The 25706-nt window shown below is 41.6% G+C and overlaps 1 protein-coding gene and 1 pseudogene across 5 annotated transcripts in view; one reads left to right on the top strand and one right to left on the bottom strand.

Annotated features, from left to right (window-relative positions):
• Nucleotides 1–2619: 2619 nt before the first annotated feature.
• LOC109444541 (dihydrofolate reductase pseudogene) lies at nt 2620–5459 on the bottom strand (annotated as a pseudogene).
• Nucleotides 5460–8884: 3425 nt separating this feature from the next.
• CPNE4 (copine 4) overlaps nt 8885–25706 on the top strand; it is a 410233-nt gene continuing 393411 nt past the window's right edge. The window contains exon 1 of one of the 5 annotated variants that reach the window (XM_019725940.3): nt 8885–9094. In XM_019725940.3, the coding sequence (XP_019581499.1) occupies nt 8928–9094 (167 nt within the window). In that variant the 5' untranslated portion in view covers nt 8885–8927. Of the gene's footprint in view, nt 9095–11543; nt 12027–12141; nt 12259–12669; nt 12793–23789; nt 23904–25706 lie in introns of those variants that run through there. The other 4 variants (XM_019725942.3, XM_019725945.3, XM_019725944.3 and 1 more) reach the window with 4 other exon arrangements.

Raw genomic sequence — 25706 nt, 5'->3', positions numbered from 1 at the left:
TGCGAGGGCATGTTAAGGAGTTCAGACTATCCTGGGAGCAATAGGAAGGTACTGAAGGGTATTAAGCAGAGGAATGACGTGATCTAATTCATCATCTTGTTGAACCCAAGAAAGACAATCTGGAAGTAATGCACTAGAGTGACAAATTCAAGACCAGAAAAGGAAGTTATTAAAAATGCAGGAGTTAGGAGAATGGGGCTATGAGGGATTAATTAAACTGCTATTATACAAGTTTTGACAGACAGAGAAAGTTAGAGAGTGAGCCCAGGAGATAAAAGGGAAAAAGTTTGGAAAGAGAAGCGGCACAAAGGAGGGATGGAAGAGCAGGACAGAGCCCCACAGGGAAGGGACAAAGGAGTGCTGAATGGTTATCCTCAGAGTGACCTAGCTTTTAAGAGAGAAACAAGGCAGTTTGTCAAAAGCAAGCCAGTTGTCATTGTGAGGTAATTACAGATTTACACCAAGATAAATGCATTTAATTTAGACTATGTTATCGAAGTTAAAAAATAGCTTTCTCTTACCTACCTCATTCTCTCCATTAAATAGATCATTCTTTATAAACATATACATATGTATGCACCCATGTTGCACACTACCTACAAGACAGCTGGGAAAGGGACGCTAGTTTTACCACATTTAACTAGCTGTGACCTTTGGTTGCGTTTGTTTTTCTTCTGTTTCCGTTGTACGGGCAGGGGTTGTAGTGGAAGGAGTAGAGACCTTAGGTTTATTTAGGCCCTTGGATGGAATCCTGACTATCCCCACTTTACTGCTGTGTAGCCTTGGGGAAATTATTTAATCTCTATGCCTTAATTTTCTTATGTCTTAAAAAGAAATAAGGGTTCCTTCTCGTATCAATTTACTATTGACGTATAACAAACCACCTCCAAAGCTCAGCGGTTTAAAATAACAAGCAGTTATTAGGTCACACTTTTGCCCATGTTCAGCTGTTTTGGGCATAGCTCATTCATGTGCTTATGGCCAATTGAAGGTTGGCTGGGGGCGGGTTTTCTGATCACGGCTGTGCTGTCTCATGTGTCTGGGCTTTAGCTGCAATGGCTCGTCTCTGTCCCATCTGTCACGCATCATATAATAAGATAACCTTGGCATGGCTGGGTGGGAATGTGCCAGACCTCTTAAAAATTTAGGCTCAGAACTGGCACAACATCACGTCTGCTGCTTTTTATTGGCCAAAACTAGTCACAAGGCCAGCCTAGCTTCAAGAGGATGGACAAACAGACTCCCCTACTGGGTAGGAAGAGCCACAGAAGTACACTGCAAGGGTGTAGATATTGCGGAAACGAAGACTAGTGATCATTTTTTGGAATCTCCCACACTGTTACCCTGTATTGTTGGCAGAAATTGATGAAAATATACTGGAAGGGGCCTGGTACAGTGCCTGGCACTGTATTACTGCCTGGGTGAATGTCTCCTTTCCTCTGAATACCAACAGCAAGATCAGACACAAGGGAGATCATTCACCGCAATTGCTATAAGAGGAGGTGATAGACACAGAATAGATAAACTTTTTAATACATGCCTCAACGTTACTTATGCCTTTCCCAACAGGCAAGTGTATTTATTTATTTATTTATTTATGATTAATTGTTTATTTATTGATCCATATTTGGGCTGTTTCCAATTTTAATAAATGGTGCAACAAATACTCTTGGGTCCATCTCTTTGTTCAGGATTAATTTCTGGAAATGGAAGTTCTGGGTCCAAACCCAGGATATTTTGAATTTTAATTGACATTGCTGCCTTCTACTCTACAAAGGCAGAAAATGCTATTTTTTTGAATACCTAAAAATCCAAATATTTGTTAACATGATGGGTAAACCGTGTTTTAATTTTCATTTTCTAATGATGTGAAGTTTATTTTCTAACTTACTAATTTTGGTTTCTAGCAATATCCATTCTCTCTGAATGTTTGTTTTTAGCCATATGCTTATCTGAGCAGCCTATTCTTGTTCTATCATTGTAACATCCCGTGGAAACTCACCCAAGATCAGAAACAGAGTTTCTAAAGATCTCAGCCCTTCCCTTTTAATCATCAAAAAGGTAGTCTCCAACCTGCCCCTTTACTATCCCTATGGAGTATGCTGAATTTCTCAACTTACTGATTCCCTGAGTGAACAGAACCTGTCTTTAAGAAGTGTGATGTGCAGAGAGTAATTCATGGTCCCTATTTTGATATAATTTTCTTTTAATATCTGAGTTCTAACTCGTCTGTTTACATTTCTGACATTTGGACAAATCTGTCTAGCTCCTATTTTTATAGGTCCTGGTTTCAACTCATGCTATCAGGTCACCCTCCTACTGTGGCATCTTGGTAGGAATGCTACCCTAGGCAGGTGCGAGGGACCTAATCCTGGCCCTTGATCGACATTTAGGCAGTCACAGCAAGAAATGTTGCACAAATGGTATCAGCTATAGCGTAGTGAAGACTAATCTTAACCAAATCTAGTTAAAATTAAGATTATTAATAAGAACATATTGCTTGGAAGTAGTTATCCATAGATCTGAAGTCATCAGAAGTCTCTTTTTCTAATGTTAAAATTGATAACTGTTTGGAGAGAGTGTGGAACCACTTGGAATAAATCAGAAAACCCCTTCACATTAATCATTGTTTGTATATACTTCAAATTTGTATTTAATGCCTTTCTCCTCCTGGACATCAGAAAGAATACCTGGGTATTCTGGGAGAAGTTTATATTTCTCCAAAGCAGTTCCTGGAAAAAAAAATGTGTCACTGTTAAATTCTTTGTCACGAATAGTCTAAGATGGCCTGGCTTGTTCATGGCTTCCTTATCATCAGAACTGCCTTCTACTATCCAAACCATGTCCACTTGGTTTGTTAATTCTGGTTGCTCAGTAAGTTTCAAGGCATCATCCAGACTTTGGGCAAGAAAATGAACTGTTTGCGGAGGTTCCTTGAGTTCTCTTTTGAGAACTAAATTAATCCTGTCCTTTAAAGGTTGATTCTTCTCAGGAATGGAGAACCAGGTCTTTCTAGCCGTAATCACAAATTCTGTGTTTCTTCTGCTCAAGGGGTTAAGGTCATTCTTTGGAAATATTTGAATTCGTTCCCGAGAGGGGGCCAGGGCAGGTCTCCTATTCCTGCTGATGCCCATGTCCTGGGATACAGCGATGATGCAGTTTTTCTAGGCAAGTGTTTTTAAAAAAATTTTTCAAAAGAACAAAAGTACAGGCCTTGCTCTTAGAAAGAGTAGACAATGAGGTCTCTCTCGTGCTCTTCTTTCTCCCCCCTTCTCACCCCCCACCCCCCAAAATCAGACTGATAGGACTCCACTTTTTCTTCTCTAGAGGAACAATGTGTTATTTTGGTCTGCCTTTGATCACCGATGATTCACTTTAAAGGCAGCTCTGCTGGAAGAAGGCAGAAAGCAGAGTTGCAATCAGAAAAATGACTATGTAAAAATGGCATTCTCTGACTTCATGTTCTTATTTCCCAGGAGATTTTGTTTCTTTATTTGTTTTGTTTTGTTTTGGTTTTTTGTCACTTCTTAATTACTTTGCCTGTTGAGAACCAGCCAGGCTGGGAACAGTGGGCTTGGTCCTAATTCTCTGGCAGTTCTCATCAATATTCTCTCTGAGTTTTGCAAGGAGTTAAACTGGGTAATGTCTTCCTGTGGAATGGGCCCAGCAGACATTGGACTTGAAGATACCAAGCAGATAAAGCAAGAGTTTTTACTTCCAAAGTTGGCAAAAATGATGAATTAAGTTGATTACCACCCTGGTAATTCCACAAAATGTTTCAAAAACCTGAATTATGCATAGCTTTCACCTCAACTCATCTAACTTTATCCTAAGGAGACAAGTGGAAAAGTTGTGTGTTTTTAAAAACTAAGCTTTTAATTTGGAATAATTTTAAATTTAATGGAAAAGTTATAAAGATAGTACAGAGAATTTCCACATATTTCTCACTCATTTTCCTCTAATGTTAACAGGTTATATTCCCATGGAGCATTTGTCATAACTGAAAAACCACCATTGGTACTTTACTATTAAGTAAACTCCACACTGTATTTGGATTTCACCAGTTTTGCCATTAATGGATCCGATCTAAGGCAGCACATTGTATTTACTGTTATGTCTCAATATCCTCTGGTCTGTGAGAGTTTCTCAGTCTTGATTCATTTATTTTTTTAAAAAATGATGTTGACAGTTTTGAGGAGTACCAGTGTGGTATTTTAGAGAATGTTCTTCAATATGTATTGGTTTGGTGTTTTTCTCATGGTACTAGACTGAAGTTATGGATTTTTGGAAAGAATACTACAGAAGTTCAGCATGCTTACGGAAGCCTCATGTACAATAGTGAGAAACTGGGAACACACGCTGAGAAATAGGGGATTAGTTTAGCATATGTTGTTATACCCATAATGGGGATATTTCATAACCATTATAAATTATGAGGTAGGTTAATATTTTTTGACATAAAAAGACATACTGCAAAGCAGAATATATGGTAAGATTTCATTTAATAATTAAAAATATCTTTATGTATATATGGTTTCAAAACTCTGCACACTACCTCACAACCCTACGAGGAAGACAATTTCATCCCAGAATCTGCCCCTGAGAACCTTGTGGCTAGCCCATGACCATTATAGCAGTATTTCTTCCTCCCATAGGACCCAGTGTCCACTGCCTTACAGAAGTCGAGTCTGTGATTCATCCTGGGACAACCTGCACACATCAGAGACCTATCTCTCACCAGAAGGAGTACGTGGTTTTCAAAGGCATCTTCTACATAATGGGGCTAAATGATGTCTCCTAGCTTTATTGCAGGGCATAAACCAGATAACATATATGAAAGTATTTCACCCAAAAGGTAACTATGGATCCTGGCCACACCTGAAGAATCATCAAGAAACCAGAAGCAATGCGAAGAGCAGGTCATATGAAGGAGGGGATTCTGCTGAGGCAAATCCCGCTCTTCCTTTAAATGTCTTTTGTAGACATATGGACTCACGCTTCCAGAAATAACCCTCTGCATGTTTGCTTGAGCCCACCGCCCAGAGGCCTTCCTCTCCATTGATGTCAACGGGAGCTGATTTTGTCTTTAGTCTGTGGGATGGAAGTAAATTCCCATCCAGGAGTTTCCTGTGGATTACACAACTGGGGTTCATTTTTCTATTCTATGCTTTTACATTGGACTATAAGACCCTGAAGAATGAAGACAATATTTTGTCAACCCCCATACCTAGGATGGTGTTTGGTATAGACTAGATGTTCAAAATGTGTTTAATGAATGAAACTAACAAGACAAGTCTTCTGTATTATTGAAAACTCTTTCCATCCTTTCTTCCTATTGTCCCCTTGAAGGAGTCTGGTGTGGTATAACTGTCTCATTCCGTCTTTTCCAACTCAAAACTGACCATTAAGAATTTAAAGAACTTTTTGACTTCCGAGCCTTCGTACTGGCTGTTCCTCATCTCTGGAAGCTCTTCCCACTGGTCCCTGCGTGTTGATTCATTCTTACCTTGTAGTTCTCAGCTCAAATGCTTTCTCCTTAAGAGGCCTTTTTGATGAGCCTATCTAAATAGGCAGGCATTTCCAAGTTACTCCCTTACCTCATCACGCTTTTTATTTCTTTCACCTGCTTATTATAATCTATGAGTGTTGTAATTCTTTCTTTTTCTTTCTTTCTCTTTCTCATTCCCCCCTCTCCTTGACTCCCAATCTCTTTGTCTCTCTTTGTTCATGTTCTCTCTCCCTAACTTGACTCCATGATAATTCCATGAGGGCCAAGAACTTACCCGTCTGGTTCATCATTGTATTCCTTCCCCTAAATCCAGAATGGTACTCAACAAATATCTATTGATAAACTCAGCGAAAAGATACCTGACTCATTTCCCTAACTCTAGTATTTCCCCTCACCAATCCTTCCTCAATTTAACACCTGATCGCCACACTACCTGCTCAAAACTCTTCAGTGTCTTTGTCGTGACCTCCAGATGTTGTTTCCAAATGTATAATTTCACAGAACAGATCCCAAACACATTTCTTTGATTGCTCTGGCTTCAGAAGTATTTTGATTTTACCAAGTAAGGCCATTTTAAAATGACAAAACCTCACAAGAAATTGACAAGAGTGCAGTGACTAATGTGTACATGAAAAAATAAACGAAGCGATCATCTCAAAAAAATAATTGAGCTGTATAAAAAAATCTTCGTTTTTCTCATTTCACCATGGATCAAGGAAAATTCTAGAATCTTCTTTAAGGTTTGGGAATAAGTGGCCCATGGAATAAAATAAAATCTCCTTTAGTAATTCTTGTAAAGCCCTTTATACCTATGCCCCGGCCTGCTCGTTTGCTTAAGTTCTTGCAGCTTTCTCCCCTCCTTTTTTTCGCCCCAGATATAGTGGATTACTCAGTTACTTGAGGTTACTTGATCAGGCCATAACTGCTCTTGACTTGGAGACTTTGTCATTTCCTTGGTTGGAAAGCCTTTTGCTCTAACCTGCTGGTTAATTTCTACAGCTTATGAAGAAATATAAATATTATCAGTCTTTTCAAAGGCAGAATAGAATCAATCCTGTGAAAAAAGTGGTAGAGCGGATAGGATGAGACCCCTGAAATAAGCAAGTATGGATCAGTCTCTGATGATATTCACTCACCAGGGGAATTTCATTATGTAGTTGTGGCAAGGACCAAGTGACCTGGATTTAAAACTCATCTCTATAACTAACTAGCTATGTAGATTTTGACAAGATTCTTAATCTCTCTCAGACTCAGTTTATTATCTGCAAAGCAAATAAAGAATACTTGCCTTATTGGGTTATCATAGAGCGTTAAATATGATAATGTTAAATCTTTCAGCCAAGCTTCTAGCACACAGAGACTTACTATTTTCTTTTTCTCTCCGTACACACCAACCTCTTCTCTAGGAAAACGCAAAGCTGCTCTTCTGCTAACCTATAAGATAGAAGATAATTATTTTGGGTAACATTAACACCCCATCTTCCTTCCTTCCTTTGGCCTATTTGGCATATTGAAATGAATGATTAATAATTATTTCATTGTGGATATATACATTGTTTCATTTCTTTTATTCAGGATCTTGTCCTCAGCTCTGTCCAAAGGAAAGGAAACTGGAAAGAAACTTGTTTATACAAAGCCATTAATAGAAAAATTTCCAGGTAACTTTCCAAAGGTATACCAGTTGGAAATAATATTTGTCTGTTAGTAACAAAAAGCTAAAAATAGTGGCTTGAATCAACTGACTTTATTTTTCTCACAATAAAATTGATGATAACATGGACACCTTCATGATATCCAAGACCCAGGTTCCTTTTATTTTTCTGTTTAGCCTGCCTGGGCATGTGCTTGCTGCTTCATAGTCACACGATGGCTGACCCACCTTCACCTTTAGGTAGAAAGAAGGGAGAGGTAAGGAGGTAAATGTATATTCCAGCTGAGTCAGGATCTCCCTCTCTCTTAAGACTATCATGGAAACTGCCTATAAATTCCACTGACATCTTAATGACTAGACTAGTACATACAGCAGAACTTTCTGCGATGATGGAAATGTTCTGTATCTAAACTATCCAAGGTGGTAGCTGCTGGTCACTGTGACTATTAGCATTTAAAATGTGACTGAAGAAATGAAATTTTAATTTTATTTAATTTCAATAAATTTAAATTTAAGTAGCCACATGGGTCTAGTGGATATCATATCAGACAGTGCAGGGCTAGATCTTTGTCACATGACTACCCCATCTGCAAGAAGGCCTGGGAAACGTGGGTTTGGGGCTGTGCACATGGCTACATCCCACGGAATTGTGCTTCTTTTAGTGAGGAAAAAACAAACAAAAATGAATATAGGCTAGGCAAATAGCAGTCTTTGCAACGGACTTTTTTTTTTTTTTTTTTTTTGCATGTAAACATTTCTTAAACCCAAAGGAATGGAGTTTTAATGAGTTTTATCACGTTATGTAGCTGAAAACCAGAATGCCAAAGATGGAGTTTAATTCAAAATACCGTCTTTTCACAGTGAGGAAACTGAGGCTTAGAAGGGTGACTGAGAGGCCTAATTAAGAGATAAATGGGATACTCTGCTCTGAAATAACAGAGCTGATTTAGTGTCCTTTAAAACATCACCCATGGTAAAATGTGAAATCTCAGACAGAAAATGCTCTCTGGCTTTGGTTTTTAAAAATGCAATGAAGAAAAGCTTGAGGGATTTTGATGCCACCTATTGGTAGACAAGAGTATAAGGTGCCCCTTCGTAGCCTAGCTTGTTCGTGATGGATTTAGAGGCACAGAGGTCCTACAGAGTCCCCATACAAAAGAACGACCGACAGTGGAAGATGTGATCCCTGCATCAGCTTGAAACATGTGTATTAGTTCTTTGTTGACTCTCAGCATCTTAGAAGGGTTTTCTTAGAGCACTCCTCTCTGCTTTCCAGTAATACAACTCATCTCAGGCATATACATAAGGAAGACATATCAGTCAATTCTCAAAATCACATGAAATAGAAACAAAACAAAACACATTTTTGAGCTATAAATAACCCTAGGTGAGAAATTCAAGGTTCTTATTTGATCCAAAGACTCAAAAATAAATCCTGTTATTTACAGCAGTCCCTTTGACTAGTTGAGTGTAAAACCATCCTACAGCTGAGGGAAAAAAAAAAAGAAAGAAAAGGAAACAGAAATTCAATTTCAAAACAAAATGCTCACCCTGACTCATTCAGGGAAGGATCCAAGGTTTTTAAAGCAGGGCAGCGACTCTCTGCCTATTTTTCCCCTTCATCATCTGCTACCGTTACAAAATGGTATCAACTGCATTGGTAAGAATTCACATTTCTTCCCTTTTGTTCCCTGGCTCCATTCCAGCATTTCACTTGTCACTCTGATGTGTGGGGTGCCTTTCATATTGGCATAAGACAGCGAGCGGATGCCTCCCCTTATGTTATTAAACAGAGACCCAGCTAGTGAATCTACCCAGAACTGGAGCCTCCTTTGCGGCTTGGGAACGCCAGTGGCATCGTGGCTCGAGATAATTTTGACTATGGCTGTAGCACCCAGCAGCTCAGAATCCACGAAAAGGAGAGGTGGCAGGAGGTGAGTGATACAGAGAAAGAGATTTTGATGTCACAATTGTTGAAGGGACTCCGTATAGTGAGCAACTTTCTGTAGGCGCAGTGATTGTGACCACAGTTCGCTAGTTGGTTATATATCTTCATTTGTAGAGATGAGTTGTTGGTTTTATATGAGAGGTGGGAGTAAATTCTGTTTTATGTGTCTTGCCAAGAGCCTCTTCGAATTTACCTTTAGTGTCATGCCTTGAAAAAAAAAAATCCAAGTTTCTGGCATAAAGCTACACGTGTGTCCTGCACACCGGCTTGCAAGCGACTGTTTGTTTCTAATTAGGGAGCTGCAGGCTGCTGGCAGAGGAAACCATATTTGTCACAAGTTGTGGCGTTGCATTTAGTTTGTGTATCTATGCTTTTCACATGGGGGCTGAAGATGATTGTGCTGGGTTCTTCCCTGTGGGTTCTGACTCTAATTCTTCTGCTTTTGGGTTCATGTCAGAGTCTGCTTTAATTAACACTCCGTGTTCTCCCATTAACTAGTTGTGTTCCCTGGTGTGGTCATTCTGACAGCCCAAACCCCAGGTTTTTTGCAGATATAATAAAACCTACTTGGGCAAGTTGTTGAGAAAATTAAATGGGATGGTCAATGGAGTACCTAACATTGCCTGGAAGTAGTACCTGCTCAGCACATCTCAATTCCTTTTTTCTCACCCATAAAATAAAAAGTTTGTGTTAAATGACCACTAAGGTATTTTTAATAATTTAATTTAACAAATGTTTATTGACTACCTGCTAAGTGACAGACATTGTGCTAGGCATTGGGATTGCAATCATGAACAGGACAACAAAACAGCCTACCACAAGCCTTCATGGGACTTACATTTCAGAGGATACAATCAATATGCAAGGAAATGCATAATGACTTTCCTTTTTTTTCTCTTGATCTTTGTAAGTTCAGTCAGCTCAAACTTTAAGTTCATTTCTGAGGGTGCTTCTTAATGAAACCTGAAAGGAATATTTTCTGACTTAATATTTTCACATTTAGTAAACATGTGCTGACTTTGTCTGCCCAGCATCCATCCCCCCTTTCTTGGTAGGATGACCCTGAATTTCCTTTGAGGAATCTTCTTTGTGTCTTACTCTCATTCAGTGTGGCTCATGTGGGGCTCCACCCTGGCTCCAGGAGTGCTATAGGGCACACGGACCGCTCCCAGACACTGTGGGAGGCCTGGCCCATCAGTGTAAGCCCATATCCCAAGGTCACAATGATTGGCTTGTGTTTAACTGACTGACACACGTTTTTCCAATCAAAGTGAATCAAAGGAGCTTCAGTCTACAGATGAGCACCCTAAGATCCTTTCTAGGGTCCGTGTTTATTGTTATCCTACTTCAGAAGCTCTTGAGAGGTGACCTGGGGGAAGAAAAATGTCATTTCTTTTTTCTTTCTGAAGGCTTTTCTTCTGTCTAAGATCTTCCTAATTGCCACTATAGAACCATCAATGGGGCACCTGCTCCTCACCCTACAATTTCCCTTCTCTGGCTTTGAAATTGAGAGCTCTGTGGTTGGTGAAAGGCTCCTGGCTGATAACTTCTTTGCAAGAAGAGTCTTGTTAGATGGTGCCCTAAGAGGGTGGAGTAGAAGACACTCCTATCTCCCTATATCCCTACCCACATTAGATTGTAACATCTTCCATGTCATCTCAATGCCAGAGGGAGTCTTTTCTGAACCTATGGATTCTGAAGTCCAATTTGTGACTCTGACCATACCTGTGTGCTGAGAGAGCATAACTGTCTAGTTTATCTTCTGTTGCAGAAACAGACACACTGTACTCCTCCATTGCCCATTTGTCTGAATTTGACTTTGAATAAGTTTGGGACAGGAGAGCCACACCCTTTCTTTCTAAAGTGCTTCATAGTATGGGACAGTGGTTACCCTTTACATTAGGCAGCACGTTTATAGCTATCATTAAACATAGACACTCCCTAAGCATTTCTCTCTTATTTTGTGAGGTAAGCGGATTCAGAAAGACATGGGATGAGCAAAAAGCCTGGCTGTCCATTCATTTATTCATGCACTTACCCACTAAAAAATAATTACTGGGCTCCTACCATATGCCAGGCACTACTGTGGACACTGAGGCTACAGAGATGAGCAATATCTATACCATTTTTGGTGGGAGTTGAGCATCCATACAAGAGGTTTCCTTGAATGTGTGCAAAAAGAAGTATCGGTCCCACCCCCTCACAGATATGACCGCTTTACGCTGAAGTGGAGATGAGGGCCACGTACTTGGGGGACTGAATTAAATGTCTCCAGGAATCTGGTGTGAGCGACAGAGTTGAGCAGGAAGCCTGGACTGCTGACGCGGCAGGACCCCCGAGCGCACCACCCCCCTAGTCTGGGGAGGGGCCGGGGAATCGCGTTCCCGGGGCAATGCTCGCGTCCGCCGGAACCCCCCAGGGGGCGCTCGTGCGGAGGTTTCCGAACTCGTGTCTCGCGGGTTGCTGGGCGCATGGGTTTCGTCAGAAGGTGGAAATCTTTCTGAGAAGCTGCCATCTCCCCGTCACCCGCTCGCCTCCCCTTCTTTTCCTTCCTCCCTGGCTCCTCTCCGCTCCCTCTCTTTTCCCGGTACCTTCCACTTTACTCTGAGTTAACTGAGAGCCGAGCTGCTAACCCCAATATTTTCACCTTTCCCCAGCCCCCATCACCAAGAATGGAGTCAGGGTTTCCGGAGAGACCAAACTCTCCTCCCAGCATCTTTTCCATCCGCTGTTGTTAAACTGGCCTCAGAGGACGAGGGGGAGGGAGGGAAGTCGGATACCCCCTTACTCCACTACACAACTGCACCACCACACCACCAACCATCTCCACTTCAAAGCCGGATTTTGCATCTTGGGGGCGGGACAGACCTCGTCCCGGCCTGAATTCTCTTTCTACTCCTCGAGGCTGGCACACCCAGGTAAGTAAATGCCAACTCTGCATTCCTGTGTTCTTGGGGCACTGAGATTGCAAAGTCTGTTGGGGCTGCTGCGTAAGCAAGACCAACTTTTGAGATGCACTGTTTTTCGCTCAGATTTGCCTGTTTATCATTTCTGTCGTTGTTGTAAGACTCAGCTACAAGTATAGTCCTTAATACAAGGGAACTCGCATCCCCTACACCTCGCCTTCTTACATTCGCCCTACTCGCTCAGGTAGGGTGGCGCGCGTGGGGTGGGGAGGCAGCCCGCGGAGGGGGACCGCGGTGCACGCGTTGAGTGACCACTCTTGCAAGTCCTAAAGGGGGGAGGGCAGTTTTAGAAATCGGGGAGGAGGAGGGGAGTAGAGTCCTGGCTGAAGTTGCAGCTTCCCTTCCGACGGGAAGAAAGCTCTGGGAAATTGCAGCGGTATCCAATGGCTTGACCTAGCTGCAGCGGGTTTCAGCCTCCCAACCTCCTCCCCACCCCCTGACAATACGTCCCAGTACTATTTAATTGCGTCCTGGGCTCTCGGGCTTAAAACTAATCGATAGACTTGCAAATCCCTTGATTCAGCCAAGTCCCCTGGCGCTCCTTTCTCTGTTAAGTAAAGTAGCCTAGGGGATAAGAGGAGGGGAGATAGGACCGGAGGAACTACTGAAGAGCTAGCCACCGCTGATTAACGAGATCGCGACCCCGTGTGGTATCTCTGACGCCCGAGGATTGTTAGGGCGCAATCGAGGGAGACAGGAGGGAGGTGGTCGACGCCAAGTGAGTATTGATTACCATCCGGTGGGTAACACGCTGAACCCTGAGAAATACTCTTAGGAAGATGCACTCCTCTTTTTTCTTGAATGAAGCGGGTGGACTTCAAGGCTTTGGTTCCCATCCTATCCTCCAGATTAGACCGCGCCTCACGGCGGCCTTGCAAGACTGGCTTCCAGTCCCAGAACTTGCCAGGTTCCAGGAAAAATCACTGGCTGCAGAGATGATTCCTGGGCACCAGCTTAGGAAGTGCTTGCCATGGGATTCCGGAGGTGGAGGGAGGAAAGATGAGCAGAGAGGGGAGAGTGCCCTGGGAAACTTTGTAAGAGAAATATCTGAATCTCTTCCCCCAATTGACCCACTGATACCATAGGATTTCAGTGCCTTTCTGGAGGAGATGCCTCTGCTCCTTTACACCTGTTTTCAAAAGTATACAAAACATCCTCCTGCTGCTTTGCCAGGAATTTTTAAAGCAGTGCTGTGGTTGTTCTTGGCTCACTTGGTTTTCCGTTTCCTAAACAGCATTTTTTTAGCTGTCCAAGGTACTTAAAAGTGTTCTGAAACTAAGACTAAATCCGGCTCTTATGGAAAAACTACCTTAACTTCAAATGAAATATTCTTTTCTTCCCATTCCTTCTTTCTACTGCCCTCTTAACAATATCCCTTCTCAAAGATGTTTGTGTTTTATTTTTTGCTTTATGTCCAAACAACACTACCCCTCCCCCCGAAAAACACTTTACTAGGTGTTTTGAATCCATGACAATGTTTGGTTGTTAATATACACTGGTTAAACTACATAGCACATCCCCCAAGAGCCAGAGGCAAGCAACAACTTTACACATTTATTTGATGCCCTTTAAGTTTAGGAATGTCCCATTTCTTTTTATTACCGAGTCAATAAGACAGAGCTCAGAATGATTCTGGCTGCAATTAGATAACTTCTGATGTTTTCATTTCCCTTACCGAGCTGATGCTTCTAGGTTAAATTAATTTTATTAACATTTGCCTAGAAAGACTGACAAAGTTGCTCTAGCAAATCGGGTATGAGCTCAGAGTAGGTCAAAGGTACTCACATGTAGGGAGGTGGGTAAAAATAGAAGAGAGATTGGCATGTATAGGTAGGGCACCTGTGTTAATAGTGTGTCCTAATAAAGGCCAGATTCCCCTCATTTATCTCTGATGGGAAGATTCTGATGGTTTCACAGGATCAAACTGAAACCACATCAAAACCAGGTGATTTCCCCGATCATTACATAAAAGGAACTATTAACTCATAGCAGGAGTGGATGTTGAATCTGGGTGGTTTTGAATGGTTGGGTGAGAAGAGCTTGCCTATAACGGAACCAAAGGTCTACTTGTGTTACCATGAGTAACAAATGGAACACTCTCTCGGCCACCAAACCTATACCTCTCCTTTGAATGGTCAGCCTCACTCCCAGCATACTAGTTGGGAGCAGTCACAGATGGGGTCTCGTGAGCTACCCAGCATGGGACAAGTACTTTACTAGAGCTTCTAAATATTTTAAAATAGTTGCTCTGAGGTTTATGAGTTGTTTTTTAACTGTGCTTAAAAGACTTCTGTTTATCTCCAGGCATCTGGTAGCAACATGGCATTTTGATTGAATCATTGGTTTGTCTTAAGGAGACTCTGTTTTTAGAGGTTTTCATTGAAAAGTGTCTTGTGCTAAAGTGTTTCTTGATCTGCATGTGGATTTGTGGTTTAAAAATACCGCATTTCAGTTAGTAGGAAGCAAAGATGTTAATCTGTTTCCAGGAAAGTTTTATGTAGTATTCCAGCATCTCATAGAAGCTTCGTTTCTTCCCATCTTCAGATTGAGTCTACCATCATGACTGAAAACCTTAAGATTATACTGACTATAAGAAATAATTATGGAGAAAAAAATGGGTTAATGTTAGAATCTTTATTCTCATCTGCATTTGAATCTTTTGAAACCCAACTGAATGTATGTGTATGGTTTGCACCATGCCTTTCTCTGTCTTCATTTTACAAGTTCCCTGAAATAGTGCTCTGAACCATTACGGCCACCTTTATCCACATAAAGAAAGGATTTTTCCATTTGGAGGTACACATATTAGAGGTGAGCAGTTCATGTTGTGTATAATCAATGTCCCACACTTCCACAGGGATCTGTTTCCCAAACAGAAAATGAGAAGAGTACTTTGATGGTATCTGCCTGACTGGGAGAAAGTTCCTATACTAGTTGGGAAAGTCACTTCATGAATTTTTGTAGTTTTTAATCAGAAATATAGCAGAGGGTCTGTATTGCATGCATTTTGAAGAGGAAAGGGGCTAAATTTGTTCTCTGTAGTTGATCTTTCCATTTTTGTCTTGTTACTATTAAAAAACAAAAACAAAAACAAAAGACCCTTTGGATCCATGTGATAACCCAAAGTCATATTTCCTTGGCAACGGTAGTCAGTCTATTAGAGTCACAAGATATCAAAAGAAGAAATTTAACATGCATTTAAAATAAAATGTCACATGGTTCAAAACCATCCTATAGTGCCTTAGAACTGACCTTGCAGCATAGAATAATAGGGTTCCATTTGACCCTGCCTTTCTCCTGATTGAATATAGATGGTAAAGAATAGATTATAGGACTTTAGTTCTTTTTAGGATGTCCTAAAATTTCGTCAATGGTTTTCCTTTGAGGAAAGCATGTTATGAAAATTAAGGGGGTTGGAATTACAAATCCATTCTTTGGGTAAGGTATTTATGTGGAGGTTGGTAGTAAATCCAAAATCAGTTTCAATAAATGGGTCAGGCAAGATGTGCTGTCTTTTCTATGCTACTTGAAATAGACAATATATATAGTAAAGCCTCAATTAGCATCAAATTCAACCAGTGGATATCTGCTAAAACTTGTGACTGCATAATAAAAACATAGGAGTGCCTGAATATACTTTCAGCCTTTTCTGTACTGGAAACCTCATTTATATAAGAGCTTTCTGTTTAGTCCATGAGCTACTAAATACATATGATGTGTTGTATGTTTTCCTTATGTTGGCAAATCCCAGGAAGTCCTCAGTTTGGCTGCTATATTCTTGGGAAAGCCTCTTGAGAACCCCTGGCTTTTAGCTCAGTAAATATTAAAGGCCTGAAGGCAAGTCTTGAAAAATGGAAAGTGATAGGATGACTTATTTTGGAAGCTTTATTATAGTCCTCTGAATTCTGGTATACTCGTAGGAGTGGGGGAACCCATCTAAGCTGGCCTGTGGGGCGCTCATCTCTAAACTGCGAGCAACAACTTTATCACTTTGAATCTATGACTCTCAGAACTGGAAGAGAGCTTGTGGGTAGTCTATTGATTATAGCTGTTTAATTTGACAGACATGGAATCTGAACCTCAAAGGTGACTTGCTTAAGATCAGGGGACTCATAAAACAGCCCTCTTGATTACTCCTCTCATATAGAGACTTAAGTTCCCTGTAGATAATTACTGTGGTGGCGCCAATCTCTGGCGCCCTGTGTACTGATAATCTTGATTGAGTTGAGGATGGGGGCAGGGGTGGGGCTCCCACCTCCATTGGAGTGTTTGGAAGAGCAGACCTAGGACTTATTACATTTATTTCTCTAGGAGCCAGTGCAATATTTACCCAATAGATATGATTAAATTTATACAAAGCCATTGTCTGCAGCCATCCCTGTTAATGTGCATGCTTTGTGAAGAATTGCTTATGCACAGTCTTAGCCTTCTATTTCAAATGTCACAACTGAGTCAATAAAGTAAACAAAGAGATTTTATGAGTGTTTACAGTTCCAGGAGCCCACAGGGGGATCCTTTATTCTATTTTAAATGAAAGGTGCACGCAAAAAGAACAAACTTTCTAAAATGTTGCTTTTCCATCTCTGGTTCAGAACATAGCATTTCCAGCTTTGTGTTTGGTATTACTTAGAACGCTAGAGACATTTCTCCTTGGAAACATCAGGAGGAAAATACAGTATTTCAGGTTAGTTCTAGAAACCTTTTCAGGTTTAAGCTGTATTGGCAAAAAGACCTTCCTTAGCCAAGAGATCCCAAACCTCTGTAGGCCAGTTCATTTCACTTTGGGGAAGAGGAGGAACAAAATCAGGCTGACAGGCGCCTAAGGCCAGGGCAGTCCAAGGGGCTGGTGAGGCAAGAGGGAAGGGCAGGAGATAGTTGACATAATAGTGGATGGTCGCTAGAGGGCGCTGGAGCATCGGCGGAACCCACCTTCTGGGACCAAGAGCTGGACTTAACAGTAGGCTCAGAGATGGGGTGTGACAGGACCCCAAAGAGGTGCCCAGGTATGAGGTATTGGTTTTTTGGGTGCCTCTGACTCTCCAGCCTAGATTATCTCGCTGCAGAGAGGGGACAAAAGGTTTGGCCTTCACCATCAGTTGGGGTGCTTCTAGTGCCTGGTTGGGTTGTCCAATGGCTGAACAGCCTGAGTACTCTCAGGATTCTGCCTGACAGGTTGTCTGGAGCCTGGCTGCCCTTAGTTTCCCCCGAGGCAGACCTCTGGATCCAGAAACACCTGGTATGAATCTTCGGTTTACAGTTTTCAAGCTGCAGCCTTTTGAGTCAGTTACTTGACCTGCATGAATGTTAGGGTCTGGAAAATGCAACTAGTTATGGTTGTGAATGTGGAGTGTTAAAAAGTGTCTGGTTGCTTAGTGGGCAGGCAAATGCTTGTTCCTTTCCCTTTTCTCTTGAGAGTTTTTCCAAAACTTCATTCTTTCCTTTCCATCTGAGCCTCTTTCTCCTGTTTCCACACCCTCTCCCTTCCATTTATCCATCTGTAGAATAATAATTGATCACAGCCATTATCCCCAAAGCTATCTTAGGCACTGGGGATAAATGTGAGGTGCACATCTTTGGAAGTTGCAGGCTTGAGGGGCAGACAGGCACATGAGAAGAAAGATTAAAACCCATGGTGGTAAGTGTGAGGAGAGAGATGAACAAATGATTTGGGGTAAGAGATACCAGAGTCATTTCCTTTGTCTCAAAGAACCTGGAAAATGGTCCCTAAAGTCCTTTACATTCAGGTATTTTTTTCATCTCCTTATATTTCAAAAACAGGGTCTATGGAGGGTAACTCTGAGGGAGAAGAAAGGGGAGGGGAATCTCACGCAGCATGTACTTTGATTTATGTCTGTATATTTAACGGTGCTAATAGAGGTTCTTAAATCCAGTTAGCTTGTACCATTGCCCTGTATGTATTCATTTCATTAATATCAAAAGAGAAATGCCTATGTAATTGACTTAATCCATTTAAACAGAAAATGATTTTTAAAGGAAACATAATAGAAATATAACAACAAAACCCTGCACTAAATGGTGCGTCCTGAACAACCTAAATAAGGATTCTGTTTTTAAAATATTGAAAGATGTATTCAATGCAACTGTCATCAAAAATTAAAAATAAGGACAGAAGAATGATTGAAAGAAATACTTTATCTTTATCATTAAGATTGATTTTGAGTAAGTTACATGTACCTTGAGTAAGTTAAATGCAACAGAGAAGATTGTAATTTTTTAGTAGACACTGGGGACACAGGATGCCTGATTTGATGTCTTTGTTATATTTTGTGCAGTTGTTTCAACAAGTAACTTAGAGACAATAATTCCAGTGACAAAATGGGACAGTCAGGGAGGTTTGTGCCTGAGATCGTTCTGATTTGAAGCCAGGAATGGGTACCTTGAGCCATGTGTGTTAATTTTATCTGGCCAGGTAGACAGCAAAGCTCCTGAGAAGCCATGGTTGGAATTCTTTTGCTGGCTGGCCCTTAAATTCTGTAATTGGGACAGTGCCAAAGCGCTAGCAACTAGGGAGTCAGAGGGCTCAAATCTAGGGTGTGTCCACCCCAATTCTAAGACCAGGGTGTTTTTCTCAAATCCATGTTTCATATGATCTTCGTTTCTTATCCATCCTTCTATGTATGTTGGCTTCTGTCAAGATGGCTCAGATCCTCTTTCTTCACATGCCCTCAAGGCTCTACTGTGATCTAGCCCTTGCCACGTCAGATCACTGCACATGAGTGTGCCCTCTGCCCGGCATATTATAAGCTTTTCTGGGTAGCAGCTGTACAGTGCACTTCTTGCTGTAACTCCAGAGTACCTAGGACCTTCTGGTACATAGAGGACTCCCTCTGTTACCCTAGGTGTGTGCCCATTCCTTTAGTGTATATCCTGCATCCAGGCCAAGTTTATGGGGGGCTACAATGTACATTGAACTTACTCAAAATCAATTTTACACTCTCTCTCATTTATTAAAAATACCTATATTTGACTGCTATATATTATGTAATGTAAGTTAATGTGTGAAACTGCCGATGTATTACTGTACACTATTGTGTATGTAATATAATATGTACTGTACTTGATGAACAATATATGGGGCTTTTTTCAAGGATGATTATGGGAGTTTTAGTTTATGCATTAACTTGGAGTCATAGCCCCTACCAAAAATATGGCCCATTATATTTGTAAGGCTCTTCTTTGTGTTGTATATATGTAGGTAGAATTGTTAGTGAAGGGCATACAGTTTGAGTCAGGCGTTCCTGGGTTTGAATCCCAGCTCTGCTTAGTCTCTTGAAGCTCAATTTCCACCGTATAAATGAGAAGAATGATAATGCCTATGCCCTAGGATAGCTGTGAGCCTCCAAAAATACGTGCACCTCTGTAGCATCCTAAGTGCCCGTTGTATCGTGGGTACGTGAACATTACTCAAATTATAACTGTTATTGGCTGGTGGCATCTCTCAAAGATTCAAGCTTATGAGTAATTTTCCTAATGGTAGTGGTTTGCTAGTGATTTGCTGGGTTGCCAGGGAGTTGTGAAAACTAGATGTGTGTTTATGAAGGTATGATAGAAATCAGAAATCAAATGTCTGCTTTCCATTTACCTTCCTTCTCTCCCTCCCCCACCTCTGTTCCCACCCATAAATTTTATGCCTCGCCACAAAGATGATTCAGGGGTTATGCTGGGGTTTCTCTAAGGTATAACTCTGTTCCTGCTGCTTCCAGCTTTACTTCAAATGCAAAGTATGTGTAGCACTGGCCCCCAGATACACATCCAGAATACAAAATCAATCACTCTACCCTGCAAGGCCCAGCAACTGACGTTTACTGTATTTGACTTTCTGCATCTCCTACCTTTGTCCTAAAAAGATCCCAGGCAGCCAGCAATAGAGAACATATTGGGTACGCTCTGCTATCAAAGTGCAAAATGCTACTATCATAACATACATTTTTTTTTTTTTACACGGAGACCCCATGCATATTTTAAAGCCATAGTTCTCACCTGTGAGCATGGATTAGAATCTTCTGGAGGGCTTGTTATAGCACAGATTGATGGTCTCCTCCTCCAGTGTTTCTGATTCAGTGGGTCTAACGTTGGAGCCAAATAATTGGTATTTGTGACAATTTCTCAGGTGATGCTGATGCTGCTGGTTTGAGGACCACACTTGGAGAACAAATGCCTTAAATATTCACTTTATATAGACAAACTATGCACTTTTTCTCCTGTGTCGTACAACTAAGGACAGCATTAGTGGTGAAGAAAGGGATCTGACGTTTACTGAGCACCTATGACATGTGCCAGGTACCTTACTTACTGGGCAGTTAATGCATATTATCCTATTTAATCCTCACAACCACCCTGCCAATCAATTCATAATTACTTATTGAGACCCTATCATGTATTATTCAATGGGCTGTGCTAGGCTCTGGGGCTATGGAATGAACAGAATGAGCACCACAGACATAACCTTGACTTTCTGGATAATATATTTCAGCAGGGAAGCATGCTTGAGCAGATAATTATAAGAGTGGTTAGTCTGATCCATAGTAAATAGAAGACCAGAGAGGCTAAGTAACTTGGTTAAGGTTGCACAGCTAATGGGAGATAGAAGACAAAACAAACTTGAAAACCATTTTACTTCCATTAAACCAGAGGTGTTCAGACTTTTTGGTCTCTGGGCCCCATTACATTTTCAAAATTTATTAAAGACTCCCAAAGAACTTTTTGTTGGAGTTAAATCGATCAACATTTACTGTATTAGAGATTAAAACAGAGTGGTTCACCCTTTGAGAACTGCGGCATCAAACCATCCTGCAAGTAGTATCATCTGTCCTAGATTCTGAACCCTAACTTGTTTTAATGACTTTTGGAGCCATCAAAGATGAGAAACTTCTCATCCCCTCCCAGACCTTTTTTTTTTTTAAAACAAAAACAAAAACATGAGGACCTCTCTTAATCCTTAGCTTGTATTTCTAGTGCTGGTGACTTCCTAAAGAAAAGGCTGACCGGCTTTGGAATTGCCTTGTTATGTGTTTATATATGGATGTATGAGTTTGTGTGTTTATGATAAGGAATATCAACAGTTAAATCATCAATCACAGAACAAACTAAGATGTGGTGGCTTTATTATTCATTGAAGGAAGTCTGTCCCAGCTGAGGACATTTAAAAAGATACAGTTTACAAAAGTTTGTGACATGTTTTGCCTTGAGGGTTCCTCAGGGAACACGCAGTCACAAGGGAAGCCCACCAAGCAAGCTGAGGGATCATTCCTGCTGCCATGTTACAGGAAGAGAAGCAGATGAATGACTGGACTTGAACGCTTGCAGCTTTTATGTAGTGTTGGCAGCTGAATTGTGTTTAATTGTGTGCTAATGACCAAAGTACTGCCCTTTCCCATTATTTTTATTCATTATCTAATGGGAATGAGAAGTGCTGGTAGATCTTTTCCTTTGGTGTGTAATGGTCCGTGGTTGCTCAGACACTGATGCTCTCTCTGGCTGACGCTGGATGCTTTATGGCATCGTTAAGTTTTACTGAGTAAAATCAACCAAATCAGAGCTGATGTAACTCAGTGTGGTGCTCAACTGATGATCAATGAACTCAACTCTCCCTTTATTTTTATAGAAACCAGTGAACTAAGGGAGAGGCTGCAGTGAGGTTAGTGAAGTTATGTAGAGGTAGAGGATTCTTGGGTGAGAAGTTGGGAAGAGGAAATCTGCCAGTCACTGACTCTTTGGTCCTTTTGACACCAAACATCTGGATCTTTAAAACTTTAAAAATGTTTATCCTGATGTTTGTCACACAGCACATCTCACAGCCAAAGCAAATCAGTCAAAGAAATGTGATGCTAGGTGATCATTTGTCATCTCCCCTAAAAGTTGAAATTTGACCTGAAGCATCTTTGTTGGTTGACCTGAGGCAGCATGGACGCCTTCAACTGGCATCTGTGCTAAGCCCCCCGTTCCTCACCCACCCACCTCCACAGGCAATGGGCTCAGGGAAGACCAGACCTGCTCACTGACCCTTTGTGTCTGCCCTGTGTCCATCTTCCCGACCAAGCTAAGCAGCCCAGCTTAGACTTGCCTCCAGCAGGAATGGATGTGAGTTACTTTCTGTGGGGATGGCATGATGAGAGCCTGATATCACGGGAATATCACCTTCCCTAAGCTGAGGAGAAGAGCTAATAGTCAATTAGGGAGGCTTGGTACTTGGTTACTTCGATAGAAACTTCTGCCTTTGCTTGGATGGGCAGGAACAGTTCTGTTTCTGATTCCCATTCCTTCCCTGTGTTGTATGAGTCCTTACACTAGCTGGTTATATGGTTCACTCCCTAAGCTCCTTGTTCTGTGATTTTTCATGTGTGTGTGTGTGTGTGTGTGTGTGTGTGTGTGTGTGTGTATTTAACTTCTGTTATTCGAAGAAGGTTTGTAGGTGACGTAAGACCTGATTAAGGCAAACTTGAGATCTGTAGCCCAAAAAGGTCATGATCAAATGAGATCCATTAGGGCAGGGGTCAGCAAAATAGAGCCTGTGGGCTAAATCCAGCATGCAATCTTTCTTCTGTAAGTTAAGTTTCATTGGGACAGTGTGCCTGTTATTGCCTATAGCTGCTTTCACACTACAGTGGCAGAGCTAAGTAGTTGCCTCAGAGACCGTATGGCCCACAAAGTCTGTTATCTTTGCTCTTTAGAGAAAAAGTTTGCCAACTTCTACATTCGGGGCATATCTCTATTTGGCCAGCTCCAGATAGGAAACATACATAGAATTCAGAAAATCCCAGGGAATATTATTCTGAAACATGGGCTGTGGACCAGATAGCTGATAGAGTTTTGTTGCTATGTGTTGTGAGAATCTTGCACACAATAGGTACTTGTGGGATGCATGATTGTGCATTTTGAAATGGGTTTCATTTCCCCATTTATAAAATCAAAGTATCTAATTTGATCTCTAACGGTTCTTCTTGCAGGGCTATTCTACATAATATCAGAGAGGGAGGAGGTAAAACACCCTTGGTGCCTTGCACTGCAGTCTGCCAAAAGTGACAGCTACAGCCTCTTGAGTCACCGGCAGTCATTTCATTTAGCATCAGATGGAATTATTAGGGAGGGTCTGAAAGCATGACCGTCTGCTGTCACAGTGACATCAAGTGTCTTATGTGGAGAGAAACAAGAGGAGTTCAAGGTTGAAAGCATCAAAACTTTGCTTAATGCTTGTTCTGAGTTTGTTTCTGGAGACGGGCTTGAAGATTATTCTATGTGTTCAACAGCTCTTGGTATAATCTTGGGCACATGGCAGATGTGCGTAAGATCCTGTCACTCATGTACTGAATTCATAGGTGGAAGTCACATTTCTACTAGTTTCCAAAACTATTGTGCAGGGAGGAGGACAGCTATAGATTGATTACTGGGTGGGGAGTGGAAGGAGGGAGAAGTGATGGCAGTCTCCTGCCTTTTACTCTCCTCCACGCGCAGGGAGAAACATGAGATGTGTCGCCCTCCGAGAAAGGCTTGTGCCCTGTGGTGTGATTTGGGGAGCTGACTCCTGATTCAAAGCATATGCCAGGCCCCTGTTCAGGAATTGGAGTTCTCAGTTGTCCTTCCCTGAGGAGATAGCCAGGCTTTCCATCTGCTCACAGGCTTTCCAGCTCCACAGATTTGACCATGGGGTTATCATTTATTAATTCCTTCATTTCGGAGGGTGACACTCTCCCTCTGCTGAGATGTGAGCAGGGCCTCACATCCCAGGCTGCATCCGGTTTTCCTTTCATGCACTCCACCCTTTGGAAAGCTGGGGTACAGACGGAGCATCCCCGCCTGCCTCCCATCGTGGTAAGTTCTTTACTCACAGGCAGGTGGGACAGCTGAGAGCAAGCAGGACTGTGAGCAGCCCTGGGCTGAGGAGGGAGAAAGCCTGCTCATAAGCTTTTGGCTTCCACCTGCAGGACCCCGGCCACTTTCTGCCTTTTGGGAAGAGAGGGATAGGAGGGGCAGGACAGGACCTGGCATGATGCAGTGTGCCACGTTCTGACTCTTGACCCTTTAAGCTCCACGGGTGGAAGGCGTGTTGCATGGACAGACTGCCTGGTCCTCCGGGCTGAGAAGCAGAATTTGTTCCTTTCTAGGCTTTTCATTTCTGAGAGCGCCTACTTCTTAGAACTTCTGAAAGCCCATTAGTCTTAGGACTAGAAGCAGAGGTTGCTTTCTGATCTGCTGAAGTGTGGCTGGTGTTGCAGTTCAGGACAGTGGCATTATTGTGTTAATTGAGAGCATGAAGGCAAATTTTTCTGAACCCAGAGTTTTGCCTCGATCGTTCTGTTTTTTAAAGTAAGTGGACAAATCATATGTAAACTTTCCTTATGCCTTTATATGTGTATCTTCATATGTCCCAGTTAGCGTATATTTACCTTCATTCACCAAATTAATTTTTTTAGCTATATTATGTTATGAACTGGTGTAGTACCATACCTATTACTTTGAATCAAATTTATTTAAATCCTTCATCTGAAACAACAGCTCTCTGACTATTTCAGCTACTCTCTACCTAGGGCTTAGATTTCCTGTGCAGTCAACGCCAAGTCTTAGAGTAGAAGTTCCTTTTCGTCAGAGACGGCACCGTGTCTGCAGGTTGGAAATGAAGATGTTAACATGCAGCCTCCCAGAATTTGACAGAGTTTGAAACTTTCACACACTTTCTTGCTTGCCTTCTTTGTAAATGTTGGTCCTGGCACTGAGCACCTCAGAGCTTTTCCTGTTTTCTTGTTTCACAACTCCTTGGGAACGTGCAAAAGGAAAGGTAATAAAGGACAACCTTTTCAAGATAAAACAGGATTCAGAAAGGCGACAGCCACGCCATATGTGATTAACAGCTGCAGAGCCTGCGTACAGCTTTTTGAAAATAAAGTGATAAAGCAGATTTTCCTATTATTTTGTGTTTCGGGGTTTGCTCAAGTGCATGACTCTGATTTTTCTAGGCTTCGTTTTATTCTGTAGCAGTCGACTCACTCTTTATGTCCCAGCAGGGCTAAAATGGGTCTTACTTAAATATTTCACATATCTCCCTGCTTATTCTTCCAGTAATATTTTAAGTTTCAAGACCAAGATGTGGTATATTAAAACCATAACCTCCTCTAAAACCACTCGTTTTGTTTCTTTAGAGTGAGTTTGGACAAAAGGGAGCACATTTCCAAGCCTTGTTCATTTGGAATTGGTTTACTTTAATTTAGAGCTGTGATGGTGGTGCTTAATGAAGTGTCACAAGTTTAAGTGGCCTTCCCCTGCCGTCACCAGCAGGTGTGAGCTGCAGGGCTGGTGGATACAGTCAGACAGACAGATAGACAGATGGGCACAAAGACTGCTTTACCTCTGAAATGAGGGGTGCAAGGGGAAGAAAGCTCCTAGTCTAAAATTTAATTGTCACTTTAGAGAAATAGGTTAATCCTAGGAAATACATTTTCATGAAATTCAGTTGTCTTTGGCAGACTAACCAAGTACTCTTTTCCTAATTGACAAACTCCTGACAACTTGCCTTGTATTGGGTGATATCTTGTTTGGATCACAGTTCCTTTGGAGAATCTACTGAAAGCTATGGACTCTCTCACCTGAAAAGTGAACATACCTGCAGGCAAAAGTTTG

Source organism: Rhinolophus sinicus, chromosome 5, assembly GCF_057876585.1.
Source record: "Rhinolophus sinicus isolate RSI-liver-muscle chromosome 5, RSI-T2T, whole genome shotgun sequence".
Lineage (NCBI taxonomy): Eukaryota > Metazoa > Chordata > Mammalia > Chiroptera > Rhinolophidae > Rhinolophus > Rhinolophus sinicus.
This window is presented reverse-complemented; position numbering and strand designations above follow the sequence as displayed.